General features: G+C 33.1%; 2 protein-coding genes across 2 annotated transcripts; both read left to right on the top strand.

Moving 5' to 3' along the window:
• The first annotated feature begins 11485 nt into the window (after positions 1-11485).
• LOC113743437 (uncharacterized) lies at positions 11486-14777 on the top strand. The gene is made up of 3 exons (XM_027271444.2): positions 11486-11595; positions 11732-11854; positions 12693-14777. Exons 1-3 carry the CDS (start codon positions 11530-11532, stop codon positions 13131-13133), a joined length of 630 nt encoding a protein of 209 aa, XP_027127245.1. The 5' UTR covers positions 11486-11529; the 3' UTR covers positions 13134-14777.
• Positions 14778-19053: 4276 nt separating this feature from the next.
• Positions 19054-20651, top strand: LOC113687530 (uncharacterized). Its single transcript, XM_027205122.2, has 2 exons — positions 19054-19673; positions 19762-20651. Exons 1-2 carry the CDS (start codon positions 19383-19385, stop codon positions 20392-20394), a joined length of 924 nt encoding a protein of 307 aa, XP_027060923.1. The 5' UTR covers positions 19054-19382; the 3' UTR covers positions 20395-20651.
• Positions 20652-23688: the final 3037 nt, after the last annotated feature.

The following is a 23688-nucleotide window of genomic DNA, read 5'->3' as shown; positions in this document are numbered from 1 at the left end:
TGGGTTGATTCGGTTTAGTTATTTATACTTATTTAAAAATAATTATACATTTAAATTCAATTTCGGTGGGTGTTAAGCAGATAAATTTGATTTTCCTACCAATTTAGTCATAATAAAATGTTGTTACTTATTTCTTATCAAACAACATACTAACAATTTTTTTAAAAAAAAATAGATAGAATTTTAAGTAAGTCATAACTGGGTAATTAGGTATACACATACCCATTTATTAAATGGGTATAAATAAGTAACTCATTTTGATCTATTTATTAAATGGGTATAAACAGGTTAATTCAATTACACTCAATACCCAATTATGACCCCACCCAAACTCGACCAAATCACTCATTTTAACACCTCTATGTTAAGCAAATAATTTAAGATTTCCAAAATGAAAATTATACTCTGCTAATGTAGAAGGGGTAGAGATTATCTTTAACAAACTATATGTTAGGGCTGCAAACGAGTCGAGTCGAGTCGAGTTTTGAGCTAATCAAGCCGAGTCTCGACTAAATTTTACCAAGCTCGAGCTCGACGAGCCGGCAATTTTCAAGCTCGAGCTCGACTCGAATCAAGTCGAGCTCGAAAAAAATAAAAAATAATTATTTTATTTTTAAAAAAATAAAAAATAATTATTTTATTTTTAAAAAAATAAAAAATAATTATTTTATTTTTTAAAAAATAAATAAAATAATATTTTTTTTCTTAATAAATAATAAAATATTAAGGATATATACGTAATTTTACTATGAAAATAAAAAATATAAATATAAAAATATAATATACCTAATTTTATTATTAAATAAAAATAAAAAAATAATATATATATATATATATACTCAAGCTCGCGAGCCTAACGAGCTTAATATTCTGAGCTCGAGTTCGAGCTCGAGTTTGACTCAAACCGGCTCGAGCTCGACTCGAGCTTGACTCGAGCCGCTCGCGAGCGACTCGATTCGTTTGCAACCCTACTATATGTGGATCAAAAGCCTCACAAATTGATTTTGTCCAATTTAAATCAGTTGTGTAATTCTTATGACTTTTCTTTTGGTATAAACTCATACGACATGAGTATTGTAAATTTAAATTTGTCAACTCATACGACTAGGTTGGCGACGATATTAAAATTGTACGAATTTACACCAAATATAGTAAAAATTATATGAACTAATTTGAACTGGACAAAACTTAGACCCTGTTTGATAACTCAGTTCAGCAGTTAAATTAAATGGATTTAGATCTTAATATATTCAAACGGTTTGATAACAAAAAATTAAACATTTGAATTAATTAAAGTGACACTAAATTTTCTAAACAAAATTTACTCCCAAAATTAAGTAATAAACTATTCACTTATCACTGAATGTGATATGCACTCAAATGTATTAGATTTAATACTTAACAATTCAATAACTTAATAGATTTAAACTTCAGATTTCAGATTTCAATTTTATCAAACGCACCCTTAATTTGTAATGTTTCCGATCTGCTATATCCAGTATGTACTCAGACATGTCATTGATCAAGAGATTTAAGTGTTTAATCACTTCATTTTTCCTTTTGAACGTAAAGTATAACAACAAAAGTGTACGCTACAAGTATTGCTAACTTGAATTTTTTTGTGTAGACCGAAGCATGCTACAAATCGATGGACAAGCCATATTCGTTACTTACCGTATTCTAAATGTACTGAAACTCTACGAATTTCAGAGTTACCACAAACAACAATATGGATTTTCAAAAGAACATTGACATTATGAGACAAAAAATGACAGTTAATTATTTTCGAGAAGTTTCAAGAGGATCATGTCTAATGTTGAGAGAATTGATGACGAATTTGATTAATCTAAAAGCAAATAATGCTCAAAATCAATGACCAGACCAACCATAATAGGTGGTATAACTAGCTACCAAGAAATAAAAGGTAACAAGCTAAAGCCGTGTTGAGCTTGAAAGGCTGAACGCTAAAGGAGTATTAAATCTTTTTCGAGTTTTTGAACTTCGGCTTGAATTCTCTCCCTGAGCTTAAAAAAGAAAATCAATTTAAGTTCAACTTGATTGTGCATTAATTAGGCTCAAGGTCAAAAGATGAATTTTGAAAAGAAAAAAAAAAGAAAAGAAAGAAAAAAATTTGGTTCAAGGCTAGGATAAAAGCTAAATGTTTGCCTTTTTATTATTTCGAGGTCTGTTTCACGCTATTTTTCATATTTGATTAGAGAACTATGATCTTAGTTTGAACAATCACACAATTGAGGAATATAATTTAGGGCACGGGAAACTTTTACATCTTTTTTACCTATTACGGATTTCGTCTACCATACATGCTCCCTATTTCAGAACCAAAAGGTGTGCAAGGAACTAAAAATGGTTGGTAAATATCATGACCCATACACCGATGTCTACCCATGTTAGCTATACGGAAATGATTTTTATGCACCCCTGTTTGGATTGCTATTTTTGGATCAAAATGTTATATTTTTCATAAATATTTATCTTATACGTTTTCTAATTATTTTATTACATAGCATACATTACATCTTAAAATGTGCTATAGTATTAATTTTGTCCCAAAAAATTTTCGAACTAAACAATTTTTTGCGCACCTTTTTCACTTATTATTAGCACAGCATTTGCACTGAACTGTGTAAGAAGCTAAAAAAGAAATAGTGTATACTATCGTTTCTCGATACAAAAAAATAAAAATAAAAATGAAACAAAACAAAAGTGCATTTGACTATGACTCGCTGGTTTTTGAATTGAATGCTTTTTGATTCAAACTTTCTTTCTCATCCTTTCCAATGGAACAACAGTTTCCCCCATTTGTCAAGAAACTATACTTCCAAATAAGAGAGACCAAGCTACATGATGTTAAGTCAGCAAATGGCCTTAACCCGAGAAAAGGGAACATGAAACGACCAGGTACATAAAAAAGTGCTATCAACATCAAGAAAATTAGTGGCAATAAATTGAGAAGCTTCTTGTCAGTAACAGTGGAGGGTTTAACACTCAAGAGTGGAGCCTGGAGGGGGCTCCCCCCCCCCCCCCCTTCTCAAGTTCTACAAATTTATGGTTTTACCGTGTTAATTTCTGAAAGTTTTTAATAATAGGGTAAATTATACTTTATCCCCCTATGGTTTAGCATTTTTTTTTTACATAATCCTTCTATAATTTCAAAACTATACATATCTCCTTCATGGTTTGTATTAAAGTGTTAAGGTAATGGAATTTGTATTCCATAATCGAGTCAACTAAAATATCAAAAGTATTCCTCTATAAAATTAAAAATTATTTATTAACCATAGGGAGATTATGTATATCATTTGAAAATCATAAGGGTTCATGTGGTAAAAAATTAAATCATCAGAGATTATGTGAAAAAAATACAAAATTAGAAGGGGTTAAAGTGCCATGCATATTATATTTATAAATTTTGGTCATTTCAATCATTTCAATTTATAAGTAAGGATAATCTTTAACATGTCCTTAGGTTTCGTTACAGATGATCATTTCTATCACTTAACACTTTAGTCTAAACAATAAAGGAGTTATGTACAACTTTTGAAACTATAGATAAGTTATGTAAAAAATTGTTGAACTATGGGAGGATAAGATTTATTTTACCCTTCACAACTAAAATCTTTTTCACCCTCAAAAAGTTTTAAAAATTTTTAAGTTAACTATAAGGTATGTATGTGTATGAAATTTGTCCCATCAAAGTACTTCTGGTTAATTCCATCACTCTCAACACTAGCTTCAGTTGGTTTATATCGTTTCATACTTTGGCTCATGAAAATTGATAAAATTGGATGAACTAATCCTTAACAGTTGGGTAGTCAGAAATGGGAAGTTGCCTGCCTACAAACCTTTCCATTTTATTTACTAAATAGGGGAAAAAAGGAGAATAGTTTAACAACCCTTCTTTGCTCATTAACAGCTTCTGAGGTGCCATTATGAACCCATCGTTTTTTATTTATTCTTTATTACAGATAATTCAGGTGAAGTACTTCATTTTTATGAAATTCTAAAAATTTTCAAAGCAAGACAAAATAAGAACACATGGTGGCTAATACGCTGAATTGACAAAACGGGTCGAGATGATCGTTGATCGTTTGCAATCAGTGGTTCAAGACTTCAAGCTAACACGCGACTAAGTGCTCAGCACCCTTATCAAGTTCTTCACGGTGAAAACTACATATTCCTAACTAGGAATTAAGATACCATCTCCTCTGTGAGGATATTACCTGAAGAGGTTACTTGTAAGCAAACTTCTGTTGTGGACCATCTCACAATCATGTGTAAAGTAAAATCACAAAAGGAAAAAATATTGAAAAGTAAAATTACATGCTTCATAGATCATGTCCTGAGAGGTAAATCTGGCTAGGAGATGTTTGGTATTGTATTCCCGGATTGGAACTCGTTCTTTCTCCTCATATTGAAAAATAGAATACATGTCGATTAAACTACAATATTAATTACCAGAAAACTGCCATTCATTTGGCAACGAAACCATCTTTTTCCTTTTTCTAGACGAATCAGACTTCATCAAGTATTGCTTTCTTTATTGGCACTATGGCGTCAGGTCAAGGTCGTTTTAGAATATGTAAATATAGCTTTAATTTATCTCATCGTGCTTTATGCTTTAGGGTGCGTCATCTTGCCACTCATCAGTCTGATGACGATGGAATTTACCGTTCACAAAGAAAGGAAGACTCTGTTTCTTCGTTTCCATGAATAACGTGCATTGCATGGGGTAGGGTCTACACTCTACACTTGTGCAAAAAGAATTGTTGCGTGATTAATTCAAAGTCGAAGTCAATCATACGAGTTTTTGGTTTTCATTTTTTTTTTTCGAGTTGAATTGAAGTTGAATATATGCTTCCATTAGTAAAGCACAACTTTTTTAGCAGAAATTTATGGAAAAGAAATAGTAGTCAAGATTTACTTCTTTTTGCAGTCAAGGTTTAAAGTGAAAGTGCCTAACATGTGGTGCTACTGCTCGGACGTAGGTTTCGCGTTTTCACACATTCTGAGAGAACACGGTTTATTCTCAATAATTGGAATCCATAAGTTTTTTGTCAAGTTTGTCTGTTATAAATTTTTTAAAAACTTTAGTTACAGTAACCTCAAAAATTTTTTTAAAATTTTTAAACTATATACTTCAAAATATTAAAAAATCTACACATTTCAATTTTTTTTTAAAAAAATTTCTACAGTAAGTTACAGTAAAGTTTTAGACAAACTCCCAAAAAACTTACATTCCAAACAGGACCTATATAGTGGATTTTTTGCACTTGAAAGTATTTAACATAACGTAGAAAAGTGACAAGTAAGATGAACATTCAATATATTGAAGGTTCCAATTTTGAGTCTTATTTCATTGATTTTGAGTTAACTTTACATTTAGTTGTTAAGTTTTTTGTAAGTGAGAGTTATCATAATGACATGTTTCGAGTTCAGCCCAAGTGTCTTTAAGTTTGCGTATCACGAATTGTAAAGACTTAAAGAGTGCCGATACAAGTTGACTCAATTGGTGAGAACAGACCATCTTCTCACAGAAGATTGTGTGTTCAAATCCAACTGTTGATGTGAAAACTGTGTTTGTAAGCGATTTATAATCTGATTGCTAACGTCGTGAGAACTGTGTTGATGAACGATTTATAAAAACTCCCAGTTTTAGAGGCATACGTTCGACATATATTGATGATTAAAGTCGAACCCATTCAAACTGTTTCCCACCTGAAAAAAACCCAAAATTGTGACTAATATTTCTTTCTCTATCCTCAATTTAATTAACCAATATATCACAAGGGTATAAAACCCGGACATCTAGCATACCCTTTTATTTGTGTGGTAGAAGACAGTTACAATACACGTTCAGTTTTATTTGAAATGAAATAAACATGCTCTCTTGAATTTTGTGTCAATGGTAAAATTTTTAGCATGTCAAGCCATATTTTATATTGGTTTTTTTTTTTTTTGGTTTTTTGACTGTTTTCCGTCTTAGTCAATTTTCAGTCCATTCTACGGCCAAAAACTTGTAGGCTCAATCTACAGCCCCACCTGCAGACCGAGTGGTGTGAAATTGTCTTATTAATGTGAACAAAAGAAATTTCTCTTCCTTCTTCTTGTCAAACTATTGTATACTTAACTATTTCAGTCTTTACTTCTCTCTACTCTTCTAATCTTCCTCCGCCTCTTAACCCCGAAAAGCCCTAGAAGTAGAAGACCTCGTCATATCTCACAATGGCACCTGAGAAGAAGGAGGGTCTCACCTCCGTTCTCAAAAGCCAAAGCCAGCCAAGTCCTGTAGCTGGAATAATGATAAAATATAAGGTAGAGCAATTAAATGCAAATGAAGAAAGAAAGCCAACAGCATTCAGCTGTTTGACAAGGCCACCTAACAAGCTGCAATCCAAGGCTCCTAGATACAAGCTAATCACCATTCCCTTTCTTTCCTACCATCTCAAGACTCAATCACATTTTAAAATTTAGATAATTTTTTTCCTGGTTTGACAAAATAAAATCTTTATTGCATTCTAGACAAAGACAAATGGAGAGTTAAAGAAATACTCAAACACAAACAAAGCCTATTACTCCTCAATTCGATTCTAAATCTTTAAAAACCACCCTGTAAGTTTTATGTTTCTTGAAGGAAATGAAGAGGAAGATGAATCTATTTATGGTTAGTTGCTGGTGGGAGGATGCTTCAAAAGTTCATAGTATTTGAAACAAAATTGTCTAACTTAAAACCAAAATCCTGTTTTCAGTTTTGATTGGAGAGAGAAGATGGCATGAAGTTAAGAGTATGGAAAAGTTTTACCTTTTCTTAAACAGTGATTTTAGGAGCTTCTTGAATTGCAGAAAATCTATCCGTCAAAAGTCCAACAGAAAAAAGGAAAAAAAAAAAAGACGAAGAAGAAGAAGAAAAGCAGAAGAACATATTCGGTATATACTGCAAACTAACTAATTGAAGATGAACCCTTCAAAGCACGGAACTGATTTATACAAAAAGTAATACTATTTTGGAGACAGATTAACGACTGAAACGTCCTATGCAGAATCGATGTTGGAGCTTTAGAGAGGTTTGAGCAACTCTGGATGTCGAATTCTGAATTTTGACGACCACCTGAAACTTCATTTTACGCCATTTTTTGTCTAACCAGGGTAAGGTTCGTTTGGGTTACACAGCATTTTGGATATAAAAAATTAGGGATAATTTCACAAACCTCCCTTGAGGTTTATGACAATTTCACTCGGCTCCCCTCAAGTTTTACAAATTACAATAACCTCCCTTATCACAATAAAATGACTATAATGACCTTCACTTATTAAATAATTTATAGTATAATGAAATGAAATTAAGAAAAAAAGGAAAAAGAAACCTGACCTCTTCGACCATTTTATTTATAAGTTACAGCTAACAACGATTCTCTCTCATTTGCTATTATTCGATTCTCATCCATCAACCGCTTTCTCCTATAACTCGCTCTCAAATTATCACCAACTATTGCCTATAATTGCAGCCAATCATACTACAAGTGACTCCTCAAACTTTATTATATATTTCTATTCCTCATTTCTTCTCTTTGGAATTGCAAAATCGTAAGTTTAATTGAAGGATTAGATTCGATTTCATGGTCAAATTAAAGGGAGATGAAGAGGCACACAATAATAATGGAACAAATAATGCAATCATTGGCTAAAAGAAGAAGATGGACTAAAATTGGTAAATTTGCTAATTTGTCTATCATCTATCCAAAAAACTTTTTAAGATGTTAATAAATACATTTATATTTCTTTTTATGCTTGATAATTGTTGGTTGTGGTTTAGCTACGGAGATAGAGTTTTTTATCTGTATTTAAGACGTTAACATGTTTGAAGATTTAATGGTAGGTTAAATTATTTTGTTTTGAGAAGGTGTGGACATTAGGTTTGAAATTTGGGGTGTGATTAGTTATAAATAGAATTTTGATTTTTGGCAAAATGAATTTCTTGAAGATCTCTATAGTCATAATGAAGCATTTCCTTTTCTTAAACTTGATTAATCTCATCCATGCCTAAATCTCCCCCAAGGATTTTTGTCAAGGTCATAATGTAGCTGATGTAGTAGGAGTTAAGCCACTTATATGGAAACAAACCATGGCATCCTATGTTGAAGATTATGCAAACATAAGGGCAGTTGATTGTGAGTTTGACCGTTTCATAGAACCATATGGTGAGAATATTTTTGAAGAATGGAATGAAACTTCAGAATTGAACGCATGCTTTGGGTGAAGCAATTTTATGACTATGATGATGGAATTGCTTGGGTTTAGAATTTGGAATTAGACTAGTTGTTAGGCTAGTTTGTTAGTACAGTGAGTTTGGTTGAAATATGAAAGAAAGCAATTGGCAAAATAATTTTTGTTTTAGTTTTGTACAAAAAGGGTAGTTTAGGATTTTTGGGCCTATATTATTATATAAATAGTAAAAGCAAGGGAGGTAAGTGTAATTTAATATACTTGAGAGGAGGTCTTTGCAATTGTCAGAAACCCCAGGAGAGGTTTCTGAAATTATCCCAAAAAATTATACAAGGATGATGTGGAAACTTATGCACCACTGGGTCCATGTGTGGCGTCGTAGACCAGGTCCATCCAAGTGTTGGCATGCCCCCATCAATTGGCTTCCGAAGGAATAACCAAATAGTCCAATTGGAACAACTATGAACTAGGAAAATAAGAAGACAGAATGGTAAGACATTATAGAAATCTGGGAACGGCTTCATGACTGTGGCGGTGAATCCGATCATATATTCTTTCTGGAAGCCAAAAAGTTGTAAGAGTAGTACCAAACACGTCTCAAGATTGTCATTTTCATCTCCACCTTCTCAGTGAAATTTGTATAATACAAACATCTGCATTATTATGTACTTGTGCATCCATTACATCAACAAGTCGGGCGGTAAGCAAAGACAAGAGAAGAGAAGAACAAGTACAAGAAAAAGTTTCCGGCCGAAAACATCATCGAGTTTGAGTTGTCACTTCTTATCTAAAATAATTTCGTGGTTTTGTGAGTTACTACTTAGTAGTCGAAGTGCGATAATAACTGTTGATAAAAGAAAAACATTTAACATCTTTTTTCTATACATTGGCAGCCGTCATATACACAGGCAGAAGGCAAAGAAAAGAGAAGAGACAAACAAGTACGAGGAAAATGTTTCTAGCCAAAACGATGTTTGAGTCGTTAGTTCTTACGTAACCCGTCATATCTATAGAGTCATCCTCTCCATAACTCATCCATATCTTGAGTGTGGGAATGGAAAATGAAAATACGGACAATCGTCAAGTTTCACTTTCACTAGTCCATGTCAAAGATAAGATAGTTACATCGTACACGTTACATATTATTACTGTTCTTCTTATGGCTATCAAATATAAGATGGAACCTCGTACCATATTGTAGAATTATTGTATTATTGTTTGGATTAATCTTATATATACTATCACCGTTAGATATATAATATATGTGTAAAATTTGAATTTCAAATTCAAATTTTGCTCGTATGTCATTCATCTGACCGTAATAGTGTATACACCGACAGTGTATATAAGATTTACTCTTATTGTTTTCAAAATATGGAAAAAAAAAGAATGAAATCATTATGCGGAAACAATTAACTCACAGAATTAGAATTAGGGTTCTTTCTATTTTGTTTGTTAAAAAGCAGATTTATGAGTTTGTTTCATCTTACTAACACACCTCTCAAGGCAAGAGAACTTCTTCTGTTTTCGTTTTTGGACAACAATCTCAATCAAAGTATACAAGGCTTTAAAATATACACACTTTGCTTAAGAAAGGCTAAGGTTTTAACCTATGTTAACTCATTTATAAGCAACCTTCCCTCAGCTTTGAAAAGGCAAACTTTATTTATGAGAAAATGACTTCTAATATATCTCAAAGAAAATTCAAAGGTTGAATTTTCTGACCATGCTGACAAGTGCCACCGAGTCCGAGAATTCAGAATAGCCGCCCGCGTGAAGTGCGTATCTTGGCTATGTAAAATGACATTAGACCGACTTCTATTATGATTTTCTATCATGAATGAAACCACTCATCAATTCTTTCTAATTCATGATACTACTGTTTCACAAGCATTTGGCCACACCATCTTGCTCCGATCTGAGATGAATAGAAGATTTCAGGGTCTTTCCTCATAGGCTCATGTGCTTCCAGGATCAATAGATTGCCAGAAATTATATACCACAAATTTTAATAATTGATGCTCGTTAAACAAGGATGAATTGAATTGGTTCGACAAGCTATATAATGAGATCAATAGTAACTTGCTCGTTTATTCATAGTTTGTAAGTAAAAACGCCCCCCTCTTGTAGTATTAAATGTTCATTTCAATCCTTTTTTTTTTTTTGGCTTCTTGTTACTTGAATGCAAGGTGATCTTGATTTCAGAAATTTCTACTAGATTTCTGTTTACTATTTTATAATACTTAAAAAGGGATAGTCTACAAATTATTGTACAAGGTTCCTTTTATTTTTTTCTTCAGAATTTCTTAATAGGGTTTTTTTTTCCTTCCTTGAGTCTTTATTTTAGCACTTTAGGAGCGACTAGATGGAAAGTAAATATTGGGAAGGAGCACTGTTAATGGTCAGAATGCAAATAACCTCATAACACAAGGATCAAAGATAGTCAAAGATTAAGTTCAATTGTACGAGGAACAACACCATTGCAGATAGTTGAGTATAAAAATATTCTTTTAATTTGGAAAAAACAATGTAAAATACCCTTTCAAAAAAATCAATATATTTGTCATTTAGCATTTCTAGTGTTTTTTTTTCCAATTTCTCAAATTTTCCTAATAACTTTTTTCTTTAAACAGGATCAATAGTAGTTTTTCACTTACCCTCTTGATAAATCAAACCTATAATCTCTTGATTATAGGTGAAATATTTTTCCAACTAGACCACATTTCACTGTCCTAATAACTTCAATAACATTAGCTTGGATATACACATGCATAGGCCAAGATACTGAGCACTTGGAAATTTGGTGCTTTAATTTACCACACAAATTGATTATGTATTGAATTTTTACAATACTTGATAAATAATTAATGAAAATTTAGGTCCCATTTGAATTGCAATTTTCTTGAATTTTTATAAAAAAATGTACTGTAAAAATTTGATGTATGTACTGTAGCAATTAGAGTGTTGTCACCAAAAAGAATAAATGGCTAGGGGATGTGTGAAGTTGCATGCTCTCCAATTGCTATTGGACTACTCCTCTTTATTTGATGGTTCTTTTGTCTTAATTTTTGACAAACAAATTTAAAGTGAGATGTAGTGCCTAGTTCTGGGCCTTTTAGTGTAACTAATGCAAAACAAAACTTCTATTGGGCCTGTGTCAATCTGGGCCCAATGGAGCCCACACCACCTCCGTTCGCCTATAAATTTCCTTTCCATCAGTTCAAATTCAATCCTTACCGCCACCAACTCCTTCCTCTTACACACAGTCTCACACAAAAACACGCAGAGATGACGCATCAGAAAAATCAGCCGGTTGCAGATCGCCGAAAATCGATCTCCGATCGCCGTTTCAAGGTACGGCAGGTTAAAATTGCTAATGTAAAACTTAAATTTCTCTCTCTCTCTCTCTCTCGATCAATCTCCATTCATCGGATTGGATTGTCGCTTTTAGTTTTGGAATTCTTTCAGTTGTTATTCAATTTCCTTGCAGAATGAGAAAAAGAGCTCAAGTTCCGAAAGTTTGGGTTTCTTTTCTGAATCACCAAAGGACTGGAACGATTTCGCTTCGATCATGGAGAAGTCGGACGAGAATCTTCTCAGTGAATCAGCTGAGGTTGTTCGAAAATCTTGCTTTTTCTAGCTACATTTCGTTTTGAGCTTTCAAGTGGTAAATGTTGATTTCACAATTGATTGTGTCTCTGACTGCAAAGTGATTTGATGAATGTAAAACAGCAGAGAAGGGAAAAAGAAAAGAATAAAAATGTTTTGATTCTGCTTGACAATCATTGTCGCTTGTATTGTTTACTTTTCTTTTGCTCATCATCTTGGCGATTGGAAGGGAGATATTTATGGACTCTGAGAGGAAAATTCTGACAATACTTTGTTGGATTGTTTATACAATTATGTACTTATATATTTCTAATTGCAAATGTAATATCAGTTTATTGTTAATTTTTCAAATGAAAAGCTCTATCAGTATTCATTAGAGCCTGGGGATCAAGTTTTGCCGAGAACCGCTGATTCGGAATCTCTGTATCTTTGTATTCTGTTTCTCTTTATTTTTTGTTTCTTGTTTATTTTATTTTTTCTGCTTGATCTGTCTCCTCGAAAAGTGATGTTATTTCTGCTGCTTTCAGAGGGAATTTTTGGTGATTAAATACTTGTGATTTGCTGTTATAACCATTTGAGTAGTTTGGAGTTCAAACACTTTGGATGCTTTTCAATTTTTCATGATGCAAATTTTCTTTAAAACAGCATTTCTGTGACTAATTTTCCCCCCTTAGATTCGTGTATTGTTATTTGATTCTACTGCATGGGGCTTTTGATGGCTAGCGTGTTTTAGGAGACCTGAGAGAATGTTTACTTGTTAGTTAGAGCTTGCATAATTGCTGATGGAAGAGTTTTACGAGTTTAGAATTATTGAGCTGATTTAAAATGTTTTTCTGGTACAGAATGGAATTGATTTATTGAGTCCAGACACTTCACTTGCATTGGCCACTGTTGCTTCATCTGATCTCTCCCCTCTGTCATCAATAACCATGTCTGATGAGCACGAAGAAGCTACAGACACAACTGATCCATCTACAACTATGAATTCAGAAACAGGGAGCTTAACTAGTGTTGAGGCAGAGCTAGTAGTGAAACTTCTTAACAGAGCTATAAAGTCAAGAGGCACGAACTTGAAAACTAAGAAGGTTTTGGATGCTTTGGTTAATCTCGTTGTTGAAGAGTTCATTCAGTTGCCTGAGGAGAAGGACAGCTTCAATGAACTCATGGCCAAAAAAGCCAATCTTGTTGTTCTGAGCTTCTTGCTGTGGACCATTGCAGTCTTTGCAGCTCTTTTCTTCTCTGGAAACCAACGATCCTTCAGTGGAGCAATACCACCAACCTGAAGGATGTTTGCTGCTTGATTAACTGATAAAAATCAGCTTTTTCTGCAGTCTTTACTTCTCCCACTGGATGCAGGTGAAAACTGGATGTTCTTGGGTTTTGATATGCTTTTACCTTTAGCTTGTGGCATTATAGCTACAGTAAGTCTGGAAGATTTGATAATTGTGTAAAAATCAGATAAAGCAAAATTTTGGATTTAGTTAGATTGCATTGCCTCTTACTGGTTTACTGCACTGGATGCAACACATTTCTCTCCTGGATAAGTGTAACATGTGTCATCCTTAAGAGTTCTACGTTGTAATTTTCGAATGTGAATGTGCTTCCTTGCAGAAAAGCTGTAAGTAAAGCCCCTATGCTGAAGAGTACACTTCACCATAAACAGATGTGTTACTTTGGGTTGAATATATGCTTGTTGCAGGCGTGAGTACTTTCAATTATGATGGTTATGAGATAGTTTTACATCCCTTTCCTTAGTGTTTGTCTTTTTAATTATCACTTGACCTTGAATTCGTGTCTAAATTGAGACATGATTATCATACAACGAGAAAATACTAAAGGCAAATAAAACCAAATAGATCCATATGGCTGTCTACTGCATTTTGCATTTATTTGAACAGTCTTTGGCCTGCCTGGAACCCTGCGTTGCTTTATGATCAATCATTGTTTCACTAAAATTCTAAAGTATTAAAAATTCATCCTGATGAACCTAAAAGAGGACAGCTGTTGAACTCCTCGGAGCCAAGGAAGAGAATTCGACCCTTTGACATAGGAAATGCCTGAGTCATACATAATTCTCCTCTTCGAATGTAATTTCTCCCTTCTGTTGTGAACTGATTTTGCTCCTGTCTGTGCTAAAGAAATATCACCTTTGCTGAGAAAATGCAGAGTTTAGAAGGTTTGAGCATCTCAACGTAAGTTTTTATCAGCTATGACGTGGCTTGAGGTAATTATTTCTTGGTCAGTGAATATATGCGCTCTGAAGCTCTGGAAAATTTCCGTTGTTGGCCTTGTTAAAGGCTTCTAATTCTGTTCATTATAGCTTGCTTTCAGATGATTTCTTGAAGTCATTTAATAGATAGGAGATCATACTTGACCACGTTGCCTGACTGAGGGCTCAGAGCACATATTGTAGAATTAGCTGTGGCAGGATCTGAAAATTGTAACATGGCTTCATTGATGCTAGTTTACTAATTACTACTGTCTTTTCAAAAATTTTTGCTGTAAGTTGGTGCCCTAACTGTTTGCACTAATACTTGAGGTATAAATATAAATTATCCGCCAGAGAAAGAAATTAGTCTGGTATATGATGGAGTTATTCAGGGGGACCAATTTTCACACTCTTAGTTATGGTAAAAAAGCTATAAAACTACAGATGATGCCCTGAAATTCTCTATTTTTGTGCTGCCAATTGATTTCAGTACAGCAGTAACAATTTCAGTGGAAAATGAAGAGATGAGTCTTGAAGAAACAGAGCCTCACTGGTCCCTATTTCATGGGGGTGGACTGTGAAGACAATTCCAGCATCACCTGGTGCACTGAGATCAATTCAGCCATTTCTAAACTCCAGTATGCCCTTGCTACTACTTTTTACAGTATCCATCTATTATTGGAAAAATTAATGATCAGATTTGACTGTTATTGCATTTTGTCCTTTTTCTCTTATTGTTAAGTTTTTTAATGCTTACTGGTAATCTTGTGTTTGGTTTTTTTAGGTTGATAGTCCAAAAACTGAATGTGTGTTTTTTGACCAACGGATCCAATAAGATTAAATAGAGAAGCTTCTCAGCACCTCATTCATTATTGTTTAACCCCTCTATGTTCTGCTTCAAATTCATTACCAAGAAATGCCAATTTTGAAAACACTCTCCAATACACGAAAGAAGCAAAACTAGCAATTACTCTAGACATGGAAGGTGGAGAAGATTAACCCCAAAAAATGAAGAGATACGAGACGTCTAATAGTAGTAAATCCTTAGTGAGTCAATGCTGGCAAAAAACAGATACTCTGTAAGTTCCCAAACCTCTCACTTGCATGATGCACCACAATACCAGCAAGCAGAGGGGTCCAGTAATTGCCCAAGTAAACACATGTAAAAATGATTCAGAGTACCTATAAAAAGCATATTGATCAAGCCAATCTTCCTACGCAATTGCAAAACAATCGAAGTAGGAGAATTGCTATATGTTTGTTTGTAGTACTCTTGTTTTTTTGGGTTTTGGCTAACAGTTGCCCAAGTAGCACTCATTAAGAAGGTCTTATGCATTAATTTTTTAACAAAAGTAAAAAATAATTTTAAAAACTTTTACATACAAGAGATGTGTCCCAGCGTGTATTCATGTAATGAGTTAGATGTGATTTTAGATACATTATTGAACCGTCAGAAAAGTCCTTTGTTTTTTTTTTTTTTTTTAAGTTTATCCACTTCAATTTTACAAACTCGAACTGTTACAATGAACTCGTAAATAATGGGATAAATCACGGGAGAATTGGATTAACTTTACAATTGCTAGACTTAAACTTCTAATTTTTTATGCTTCATTCGTTGATTATCTCAATGCTAAACCAAGTCCTCAATGACATTTTAGTTGGTGCTTTTAATTTACCATATCCACTGTATTCGTATGGTTTCTTGAAAAAACTGTTTTAAGTGGGTACAAGATCAATGAAGTAAAAATTATTCTATTAGCAGATATGAATGTGATACAAAAATAGGACAGCACCCACAGTTTAATCAGCATTGGTCTTGTTGCTGGTTTTCTCTAGAAATGGCAAGGAACTAGGTAGTACTTTGTTTCCTAGGGGCGAGTATCGGAATATCAGAAAATGGAGAGGGACCATCTGAATCAAAATGGATTAGCTACAGAAAATATATGCCCACCACTTAAAGATCATTGAATATTTAGAGGAGAATTTGTGGTACATATGAATCAAATGCCTTTTCCTTATATCATTCAAACTATTGGACTACTAGCAATCTCATTTAACTTGGATACTTCTTGTTGGATATTTTAAAATGTTATAGGGTAACATTTAAGAGATATTTTAACAATTTTCACATATAGTACATATTATTGTTGACTTTTTCAATGTAAGTCTTGATCATTTCCATGCAGCAAATCCTGGCTCCTGGGATTTTTAAGGCTTGAAGACTCAATCTCGTAAAAGTTTTTGTAAGTCAAGATAAATGGCATCCAGGAGGCATGAAAAGCCCAAAACTGCCAGATTCCATTTTAAAGATTTTTCCTATGAAAACAATCATGATGTATTGTGTTAGACTGGTAGTTGATACTTGAAATCTTTTGGTAAGTTATACATCCAGATTGGGAAAATTTAAAAAAAAAAGAGAAGAAAAAAGAAACACTAACATATTATTGCGATTGACTTAGATCACTAAAATACAAACAATAGCATTCTAATAGGTTATCAAGAAATCATCTTTGGAGATTTGGGTGACATGACTTCAACTGACTGGTAGATACATAAATTGCCAATAGGTCATTATCCAGAAATTAATTCCCCAAGGAGTTAGGTTGGTAGACTATTTGGCACTTATAAATTACGGTCCCATCTCTATGTGAAATTAAAACAAGGGGCAATTAATAAGAGGAAGAAAATGTTGAGACATCCTCAAATAAAACTTTTTTTTTTTTTGGAGAAATCAAATAAAACTTTTCAATGGATAGGATTTGTGGTAGACATTTAAAAAATGAGAATGAGGGGGACTTCAAACAATAGCACTATTTATGCATGTGAATTTCGATTGTTAAAAAAAAAAAAAAGGTGTCACTCTGGATTCTCCGTGGACCTTCTTTGAGACACTAATGATATTATAGTACATAAGTTTCCTATTGTTAGTGGAGAAAGATCCATTTAGAATTGTTGAAATTGATATGCATATTTGTCAAAAACTTCAAAGTTGTTAATTCTAGACCACTAATTATATTATAGCACGTAAGTTTCCTATTGTTAGTGGAAAAAGATCCATTTAGAATTCTTGAAAACTGATAGGTATATTATTGTTCTTTCTGAGCATGTCATATTGTCATCTTGTACAAATTTCAAATTCCTAGACTACAAAGAAACGATAAGCATACATGTTTCTTCTCATTGTGGATGAGTTTAGTGGGATAATCCTATATTTGTTGTTTAATGATGGCATTTGGCTAATTATCCGTGCACCATAAATAAATCGAAGTTCAAATGCTAAATATCCAAAATAAAAAAGATTAATTTTTTACACAGACAGTGTATACACCATCTAGGGGTGAGCAAATTCGGTATGTATCGAATTCATACCCGAATTCAAATTCAATTTGGTAATTTGAAATCGGGTATTTGGTAATTTGGTACAAAAGTGGTATTTATCGAATTCACCGAATTCTAATATGATATGAAATAGGTAATGAGATTATGAATTTGGTAATAACCGATTTCGAATTCGTTTATAAAAAATTGGTTTAGTATTAGTATATACTACTAATATATTATTATATTATATAGGTAAATGCTATTAATAATAGTTAGTATATGGTATTATCATGTACTTATGATAATAATAATATATAATAATGTACAATATACTATTCTAGTATTTGTTAATTGTTATATGACTATAATAATACAAATATACAACAATACATAACATAACTATTATACTTATTATTTTATACATGATGACTAGAATTAGATAATAATTAATAAGTATAGGTATAATACATAACTATATTTAAGTATAACTATAATACTTATTATTTTAATTAGGTCGGAAACTACAATTAAAGGATTCAGCAAATTTTTTTTTAAGATGAATTCGGTTAACCCGAATTCATTACCGTTTCTGAATTCAAATTCGGAATTGAATGAATTTGGGTATCTCCAATTCGGATTTGAAAGCGGTTTAGATTTCTGTAAGTCCAATAACCGAATTTACCGAATTCATATAACCGAATTACCGAATATGCATCGTTTGCTCACCCCTAACCATCACCATTGAATACATAACAACTTATTTTAATTTAAATTTAAAATTCAAATTTTGCTCATGTGTTATGTATTCAATCTTGATAATGTATATACTGTCAGTGTATATAAAATTTACTAAAAAAAATTCAAATGCTAGAGAAAGACTACTAAAATGGGAAGATATGTACACAATGGCGCATTTGGGCGGTTTTATGTCAGAGCGTGCATAAAATTGGAAGAATTAAATCTAGTTGGGCTATGTAAGAGACATAAAGGTTGTGTAAAAATTGGTCGTCACCGTCTCTGATTTGTTTTCACTGGTCTTTGTCCCATCTTATATGTAAACATGTTTGTGAGTGAAATTTGAAAGTAATTTTGATATAATAAGGATAGATAACTTCGCCTGTGAAGACCTAGAAAGGGTTAATAACGCAAAACCAGTATTCTATTATGAGAGACAAAATTCAAGAAATTGTCAAAAACAATGGAATGAACGGCATATTCTACTTTTTATAGTATTTGGATTGGGATCATTTCTTTCCATACAAAATGACAAACAAAACTAGGAACACCATATAGAGCAAAAGATAAAATAGTAAAAAAAAAATAATTAGATGCACACACAAACATTGACCAAATCGAAGATGTAATATTGTTCTTGCAAACGCATTACACAGCAATACAGAACCATCTAATCAAGTATCAACTTTTCTGCCCGATTGACCTTGTCTTAATTAAACTAGTAGCCTGTACTTTTTTTTTTTTTTTGTCGATAGGATAATTTCCTACACTAGGGAGAGGGGAGGATCTGAAGAGATCTTGAGATAATTCGGAGAAAACTGAATCACCACCGGATTAGACATGTATATTATGCACCCACGTGGACCTTTTAAGAAATGTCACATTTAATTGTGATAAATTGATGAGACTAATGCATTGGTGGTAGCCACCCGTCCAAAGGCTGGTGGTTAACTAGTAGTCTCTACTACGAACCTTTTGTACTCTCCAAATTCCCTTCTCGTTAGTTCATTGTCCTGACGAAGAAATTGAAACAATGGCACATTGGCGCTGCCGGCCTATGCTTCCTAAACTAAGCTCTAATCGATACCAAATAAAATATAGACTTTCTTTCTCATGGCTCTTATTTTGATATAAATTTGCATTAACACAATCCAACTTCTTAGCCGAACCTTTTCACCGACCAAAAAGTTACATTCCTTCCTCAGTTTTTCACTCTCAAACTGCTTTATCACTTTGGATAATAAAGACTTTTTGGAGGAGCAAAACAATGAAGAACAAGTTTGCCCTATGTTTTCGACCTGTTGTACTCGAAACAGAAGAACCTGATCCTGATGATCATGATCACAACAGTGTTATCGATGATGTTGCGGTTTCTAAGGCTATCATCGTTGCAAAAGCACAGAAGAAGAAAAATAGAATGATCCCACAAGTAATGAGCCCTTCAACCTTGGATGGTAATGGTGGAAATCTTCGAGTTCCTTGCTTTCCTCTCCCTAAAACACACTCAAGAAAAACCCTCCCAGGAGTTCTCAAATCCATCTTATATGAAACCTCACCTGTAAGTTTATACAAAGAAAAAATTTTCTAGCCATTCTGTTTTTCTTTCCAATATTTTTGTGAGCAGGGTTTTTTTTTATTTTCTGCAGAGAATGAGGGTCCAAAATGGAAAAATTCGTCAACTGACACCCCCAGAAAAGACTGATGATCATGTAGAAGAAAGCATTAGTCCTTCGGTGAAAGTGGATGATGATAAACGAGTGAAATTCAAGAAAGTGAAAGAGGCTAATATTTCTGAAGAAAACGAAATTATTTCAAGAATTTCTTCATCATCTTCTTTTTCTTCTTCAAGTACGGTAAGCTCATCATCTAATCAATCATCAACAGACTTCAGATCACTATCCATGAAAAGGGCCTTAGCAAGATCAAGGTCCAATTCATTTGATCAGAAGAAAAGAGCAAAGACTTCTAAGCCAAATGACAAAACATTGGATTTCTCCTCTTCAGATGGTGGTAAAGATAAAGGCTTAGTTTTTTATTGGATGGTTTTGTCCCTATTAGCTACCATCTTATGGGGCAAGATTTTTGCAATCCCTTTGGCCTCATTGTGGCTGTACTCTATTCCTCGCCGGAGAAGTGGGATGGAACAAAGGCTGCCGGAAAATAAGGCCGGGAAGTTGCCGGAGATAGAGCCACCTAAATCTAGGGAATATAAGAAGAAAATCATAATGGAAGGCTTGCTTGAGAGGAAGCCACTGCAGCAGAAAGCATTAAATTTTTGACGTGAAAGGAAAATTAACTTTTTGCGTGTATGAATGTGTAAATACTTTGATGTCGTCCCCTGTCATTGAAAGCACTTAGCAATCTCTCTTTTCCATTTCCATGTTGACAATTTTGGGAGGAGTGCATCAAAGAAATATGGTAATGTTCTCCTTGTCTTACATTAAATTGATCCTTGTAATAGGAATGATGATTGATACTTACTAGAAGCTTGTAATTGAGTAGGCATTTGAAAGTAGTTAATGGAATGGTTATCTTATTTTTGGGTGGTTTGTACCATAGTTATTAAAATCAAATCGGGCATAAGGGCATCAACTCGACAAGAGGACTGAGTTGGGAGGTCAAGTAGTTCAGTTGGATCACACTATATAATAAAAAAATATATAATATAATTAAATAAATATATAAATTATAACATAAGTACAAAAATTTTTAAATATTAATAAGTTATAACCTATTTTTATTTAATAGTTCATATACACAATCCATACCCATACGTGTTCTTTAGTTCATGAATTCATATTGATATTATAAATAAATATAAACGATATATCTAAGTATCAAAGAAAGAGAGAAACCCTAATTCTCAAATCCCTTTTCAAATTTTCTCATATAATTATCAAAAAAATGACAATGCCTATGTTGGTGTGGCTAGTCAAATTAAAAAATTGGGTAAAAAGATAATTTTAGAAAAGTTTTCAAAACCCACTGGGTTTGGTGGGTTAAAGGTTCGACCATCCGGGTCAAACGATTTAAAGCGAATCATTTGTAATTTCGATCCAATTGCTAAAACAACCCAATTCCATGGTTGGTCCACCAATTTGACCGGTTCAACCGCCGAACCGCATCAGATTTAATAACTATGATTTGGACTGCGTGCATGTCGAAAGTAAAATATTTAATCTAATACTCCATTAGCCAGACTAAAAGAATGTCATTTTTTATTTACTTTTTAAATTGCAGTAAACGTTACTGTCTTCATTCTGATCGACTAATAATATTTATTTATTAACTACGATAGAAAATACAATAATTTTGTATATTAAGGATATATTTTCAATCTCAATTCAATTTACAAGTATTGGTCAGGTCATCTAGTATTCAACTAATCTATCACATATACATACAAATACTAACAATTATTATCCTCTCTTGCATTGATATATTTTTTCTATTTAATCTTGTCTATCCTATTTTATATTTATTTACTTTCTCTAATTAATCTTATCTTTTTAAAAATATAACATCTGAAATATATTATAACGAGTGCTATATGAACATTCGTTAGGCAAACCGTATTTGCAATCTGTCCTCTTCAACTCTTCGAATTGATAATAGACAAGTTTACGACGAGACTGCAATAGACACATGGATTACAAAACCACAAACTACTCCTATTACCTTTTATTTTTCTTCGAGCTTAAGTATGTGTCACCATGGGACAAAGTACCACCTTATCTATTCTTTCTCCTTGTTTTTTGTCCTCCAAAAAACAAAACTTATCTGTTCTTCTTCTTCTTCTTTTTTTCAAGTTCTTTTGCTTCTCTTTTGTTGGATAATGGATCCGAGACAGCATGGTGCTCACATTCACTACAATTTTTAATGCTGATACCTTTTCAATCAAAAGTTGTCCATAAATGAATATACAGTGCTACAACAGTTACCCAAAACTTTAGTGAATATCTATCTCATCTCCCCATCAAAGTAAACAAGAAAGGCAATTAAATAGCCACAAATATTCCAGTGCCATAAAGGTGCCGCTTAAACAATTATGTATGAGGCCCACAAATAGCACAAAGTTGAGTTCTTCACAAAAGTCAAGGCCAGGAATTTGCTATCTAGGCTATCTAAGTTGAACGAGAAAGAAAGGCAAAGGAATGAAATAGCACTAGAAAAATTTTTTTAAAAAAAAAAAAACAGACAGAAAAGACAGATACAATGCAAATGTACACTAGACAAGATATTAATTTTTTCTAATTTCAATTTTCTTTTTGGTACAAATGGAAAGGCTATTTAAAGTGACTGGGGCCTGTCTCCATGCTAAGCAATTGTTCATATTTACAAGTCAAGAATTCATTATCATAAAGAGCCAAATGGAAAGAATTGGATGCTTTGGAACCATGCAATAATATAGGTGATTATTGTGGTTGTGGGCTAAAGTATTAATGCAACAAAAAGGATTAGAGGTGTATGTCAGTAGAAATCTGCCATTTGGTAAATGGTTAGTTACATCCAAGGAGCCATCATGTGAATCCCTTTATCATCCCACTTCAGCAAAATCAATCTCTTCTTGGTTAAGGACATTTTTGTGTCATTAAAGTGTAATTAAAGTTAGCCTTAAAATATGTTGATTTGGCAATGTTAATTATGAGCCTGACAGCTCTTGTGCTGTCCACCAGAACCATCAAACCACGGCTAGTTACATGATGATGATGATAATTCAGTCCATTTGGACTAATATCAATATGGCTATTTTCAACCTACTTAGTCTAAGTGGAAAATTTGATGATTAGATTATGGAATCCCATTTTTGGTCATATGGTAAAATGAAAACATAGGAATCAACAGCTAATAGAATATTTTCTGACTCATGCATGGAAATCCAAATTCATGTTCCATTAAGGCCAAAAAAAAAATAAGGCATGTAAAAATTGTATTAGTTCATCTTAAGTTGAAGGCTAGCAAAGGGATCTTCTTGATATTGATCCATAAGCGATAATTTTTGCCAAAAAAATAAATTAAATAATAAATATACAAGAAAGTCATTATTGATTCCAGTTTTGCTTCTTTTTTTTTTTTTGGTGAATTACCGACCATGGGTCATGTAGCATGCACATCAAAATTAATTCTTTCCTAAAATATTAAAAATGCATGAATCTAGGACAAAAGCAGAGCTTAGCCACTGGAACAAACTTTCCAAAGCAAGGCTCTTGGCCAGAAGTTTCATCAGCTCTTATAACTGAAGCTAAAAGGGAAAGAACAGTTGCTGTTTTACCTCGAAAAAGTATATGTTACTTTGAGGAATTAGAGATAAAAAAAAATAGATTTTGACAATATCTAAAATTTTACAAACAATCAGAAATTTTTTTTCCCTGATTATTTCTTAAAGAAAAACTCGAGTTAAAACAGTAAAAGGGCTCTAAAGGTCAAGTTTGTTTCTGCCCTGATCGCAGAATTGACAGATCTAGCCCAAGAATGAGACCATTTATCATCAATTAGGCTTGGCTGCCAAGAATTTGCTCCCATTTGTCATCATTTGTGCTTGATATCAGGCATCTGGGTAAGATGTTACGTGA

This window comes from Coffea arabica, chromosome 5e (assembly GCF_036785885.1).
Source record: "Coffea arabica cultivar ET-39 chromosome 5e, Coffea Arabica ET-39 HiFi, whole genome shotgun sequence".
Classification (NCBI taxonomy): Eukaryota; Viridiplantae; Streptophyta; class Magnoliopsida; order Gentianales; family Rubiaceae; genus Coffea; species Coffea arabica.
This window is presented reverse-complemented; position numbering and strand designations above follow the sequence as displayed.

Bases quoted from the DNA above. Each gene is read 5' to 3' on its own strand.
- LOC113743437 (XM_027271444.2), top strand. From the start codon at position 11,530: ATGACGCATCAGAAAAATCAGCCGGTTGCAGATCGCCGAAAATCGATC. The intron at 11,596-11,731 runs GTACGGCAGGTT...ATTTCCTTGCAG, and splicing joins TCTCCGATCGCCGTTTCAAG to AATGAGAAAAAGAGCTCAAG. The intron at 11,855-12,692 runs GTTGTTCGAAAA...TTTCTGGTACAG, and splicing joins TTCTCAGTGAATCAGCTGAG to AATGGAATTGATTTATTGAG.
- LOC113687530 (XM_027205122.2), top strand. From the start codon at position 19,383: ATGAAGAACAAGTTTGCCCTATGTTTTCGACCTGTTGTACTCGAAACA. The intron at 19,674-19,761 runs GTAAGTTTATAC...TATTTTCTGCAG, and splicing joins TCTTATATGAAACCTCACCT to AGAATGAGGGTCCAAAATGG.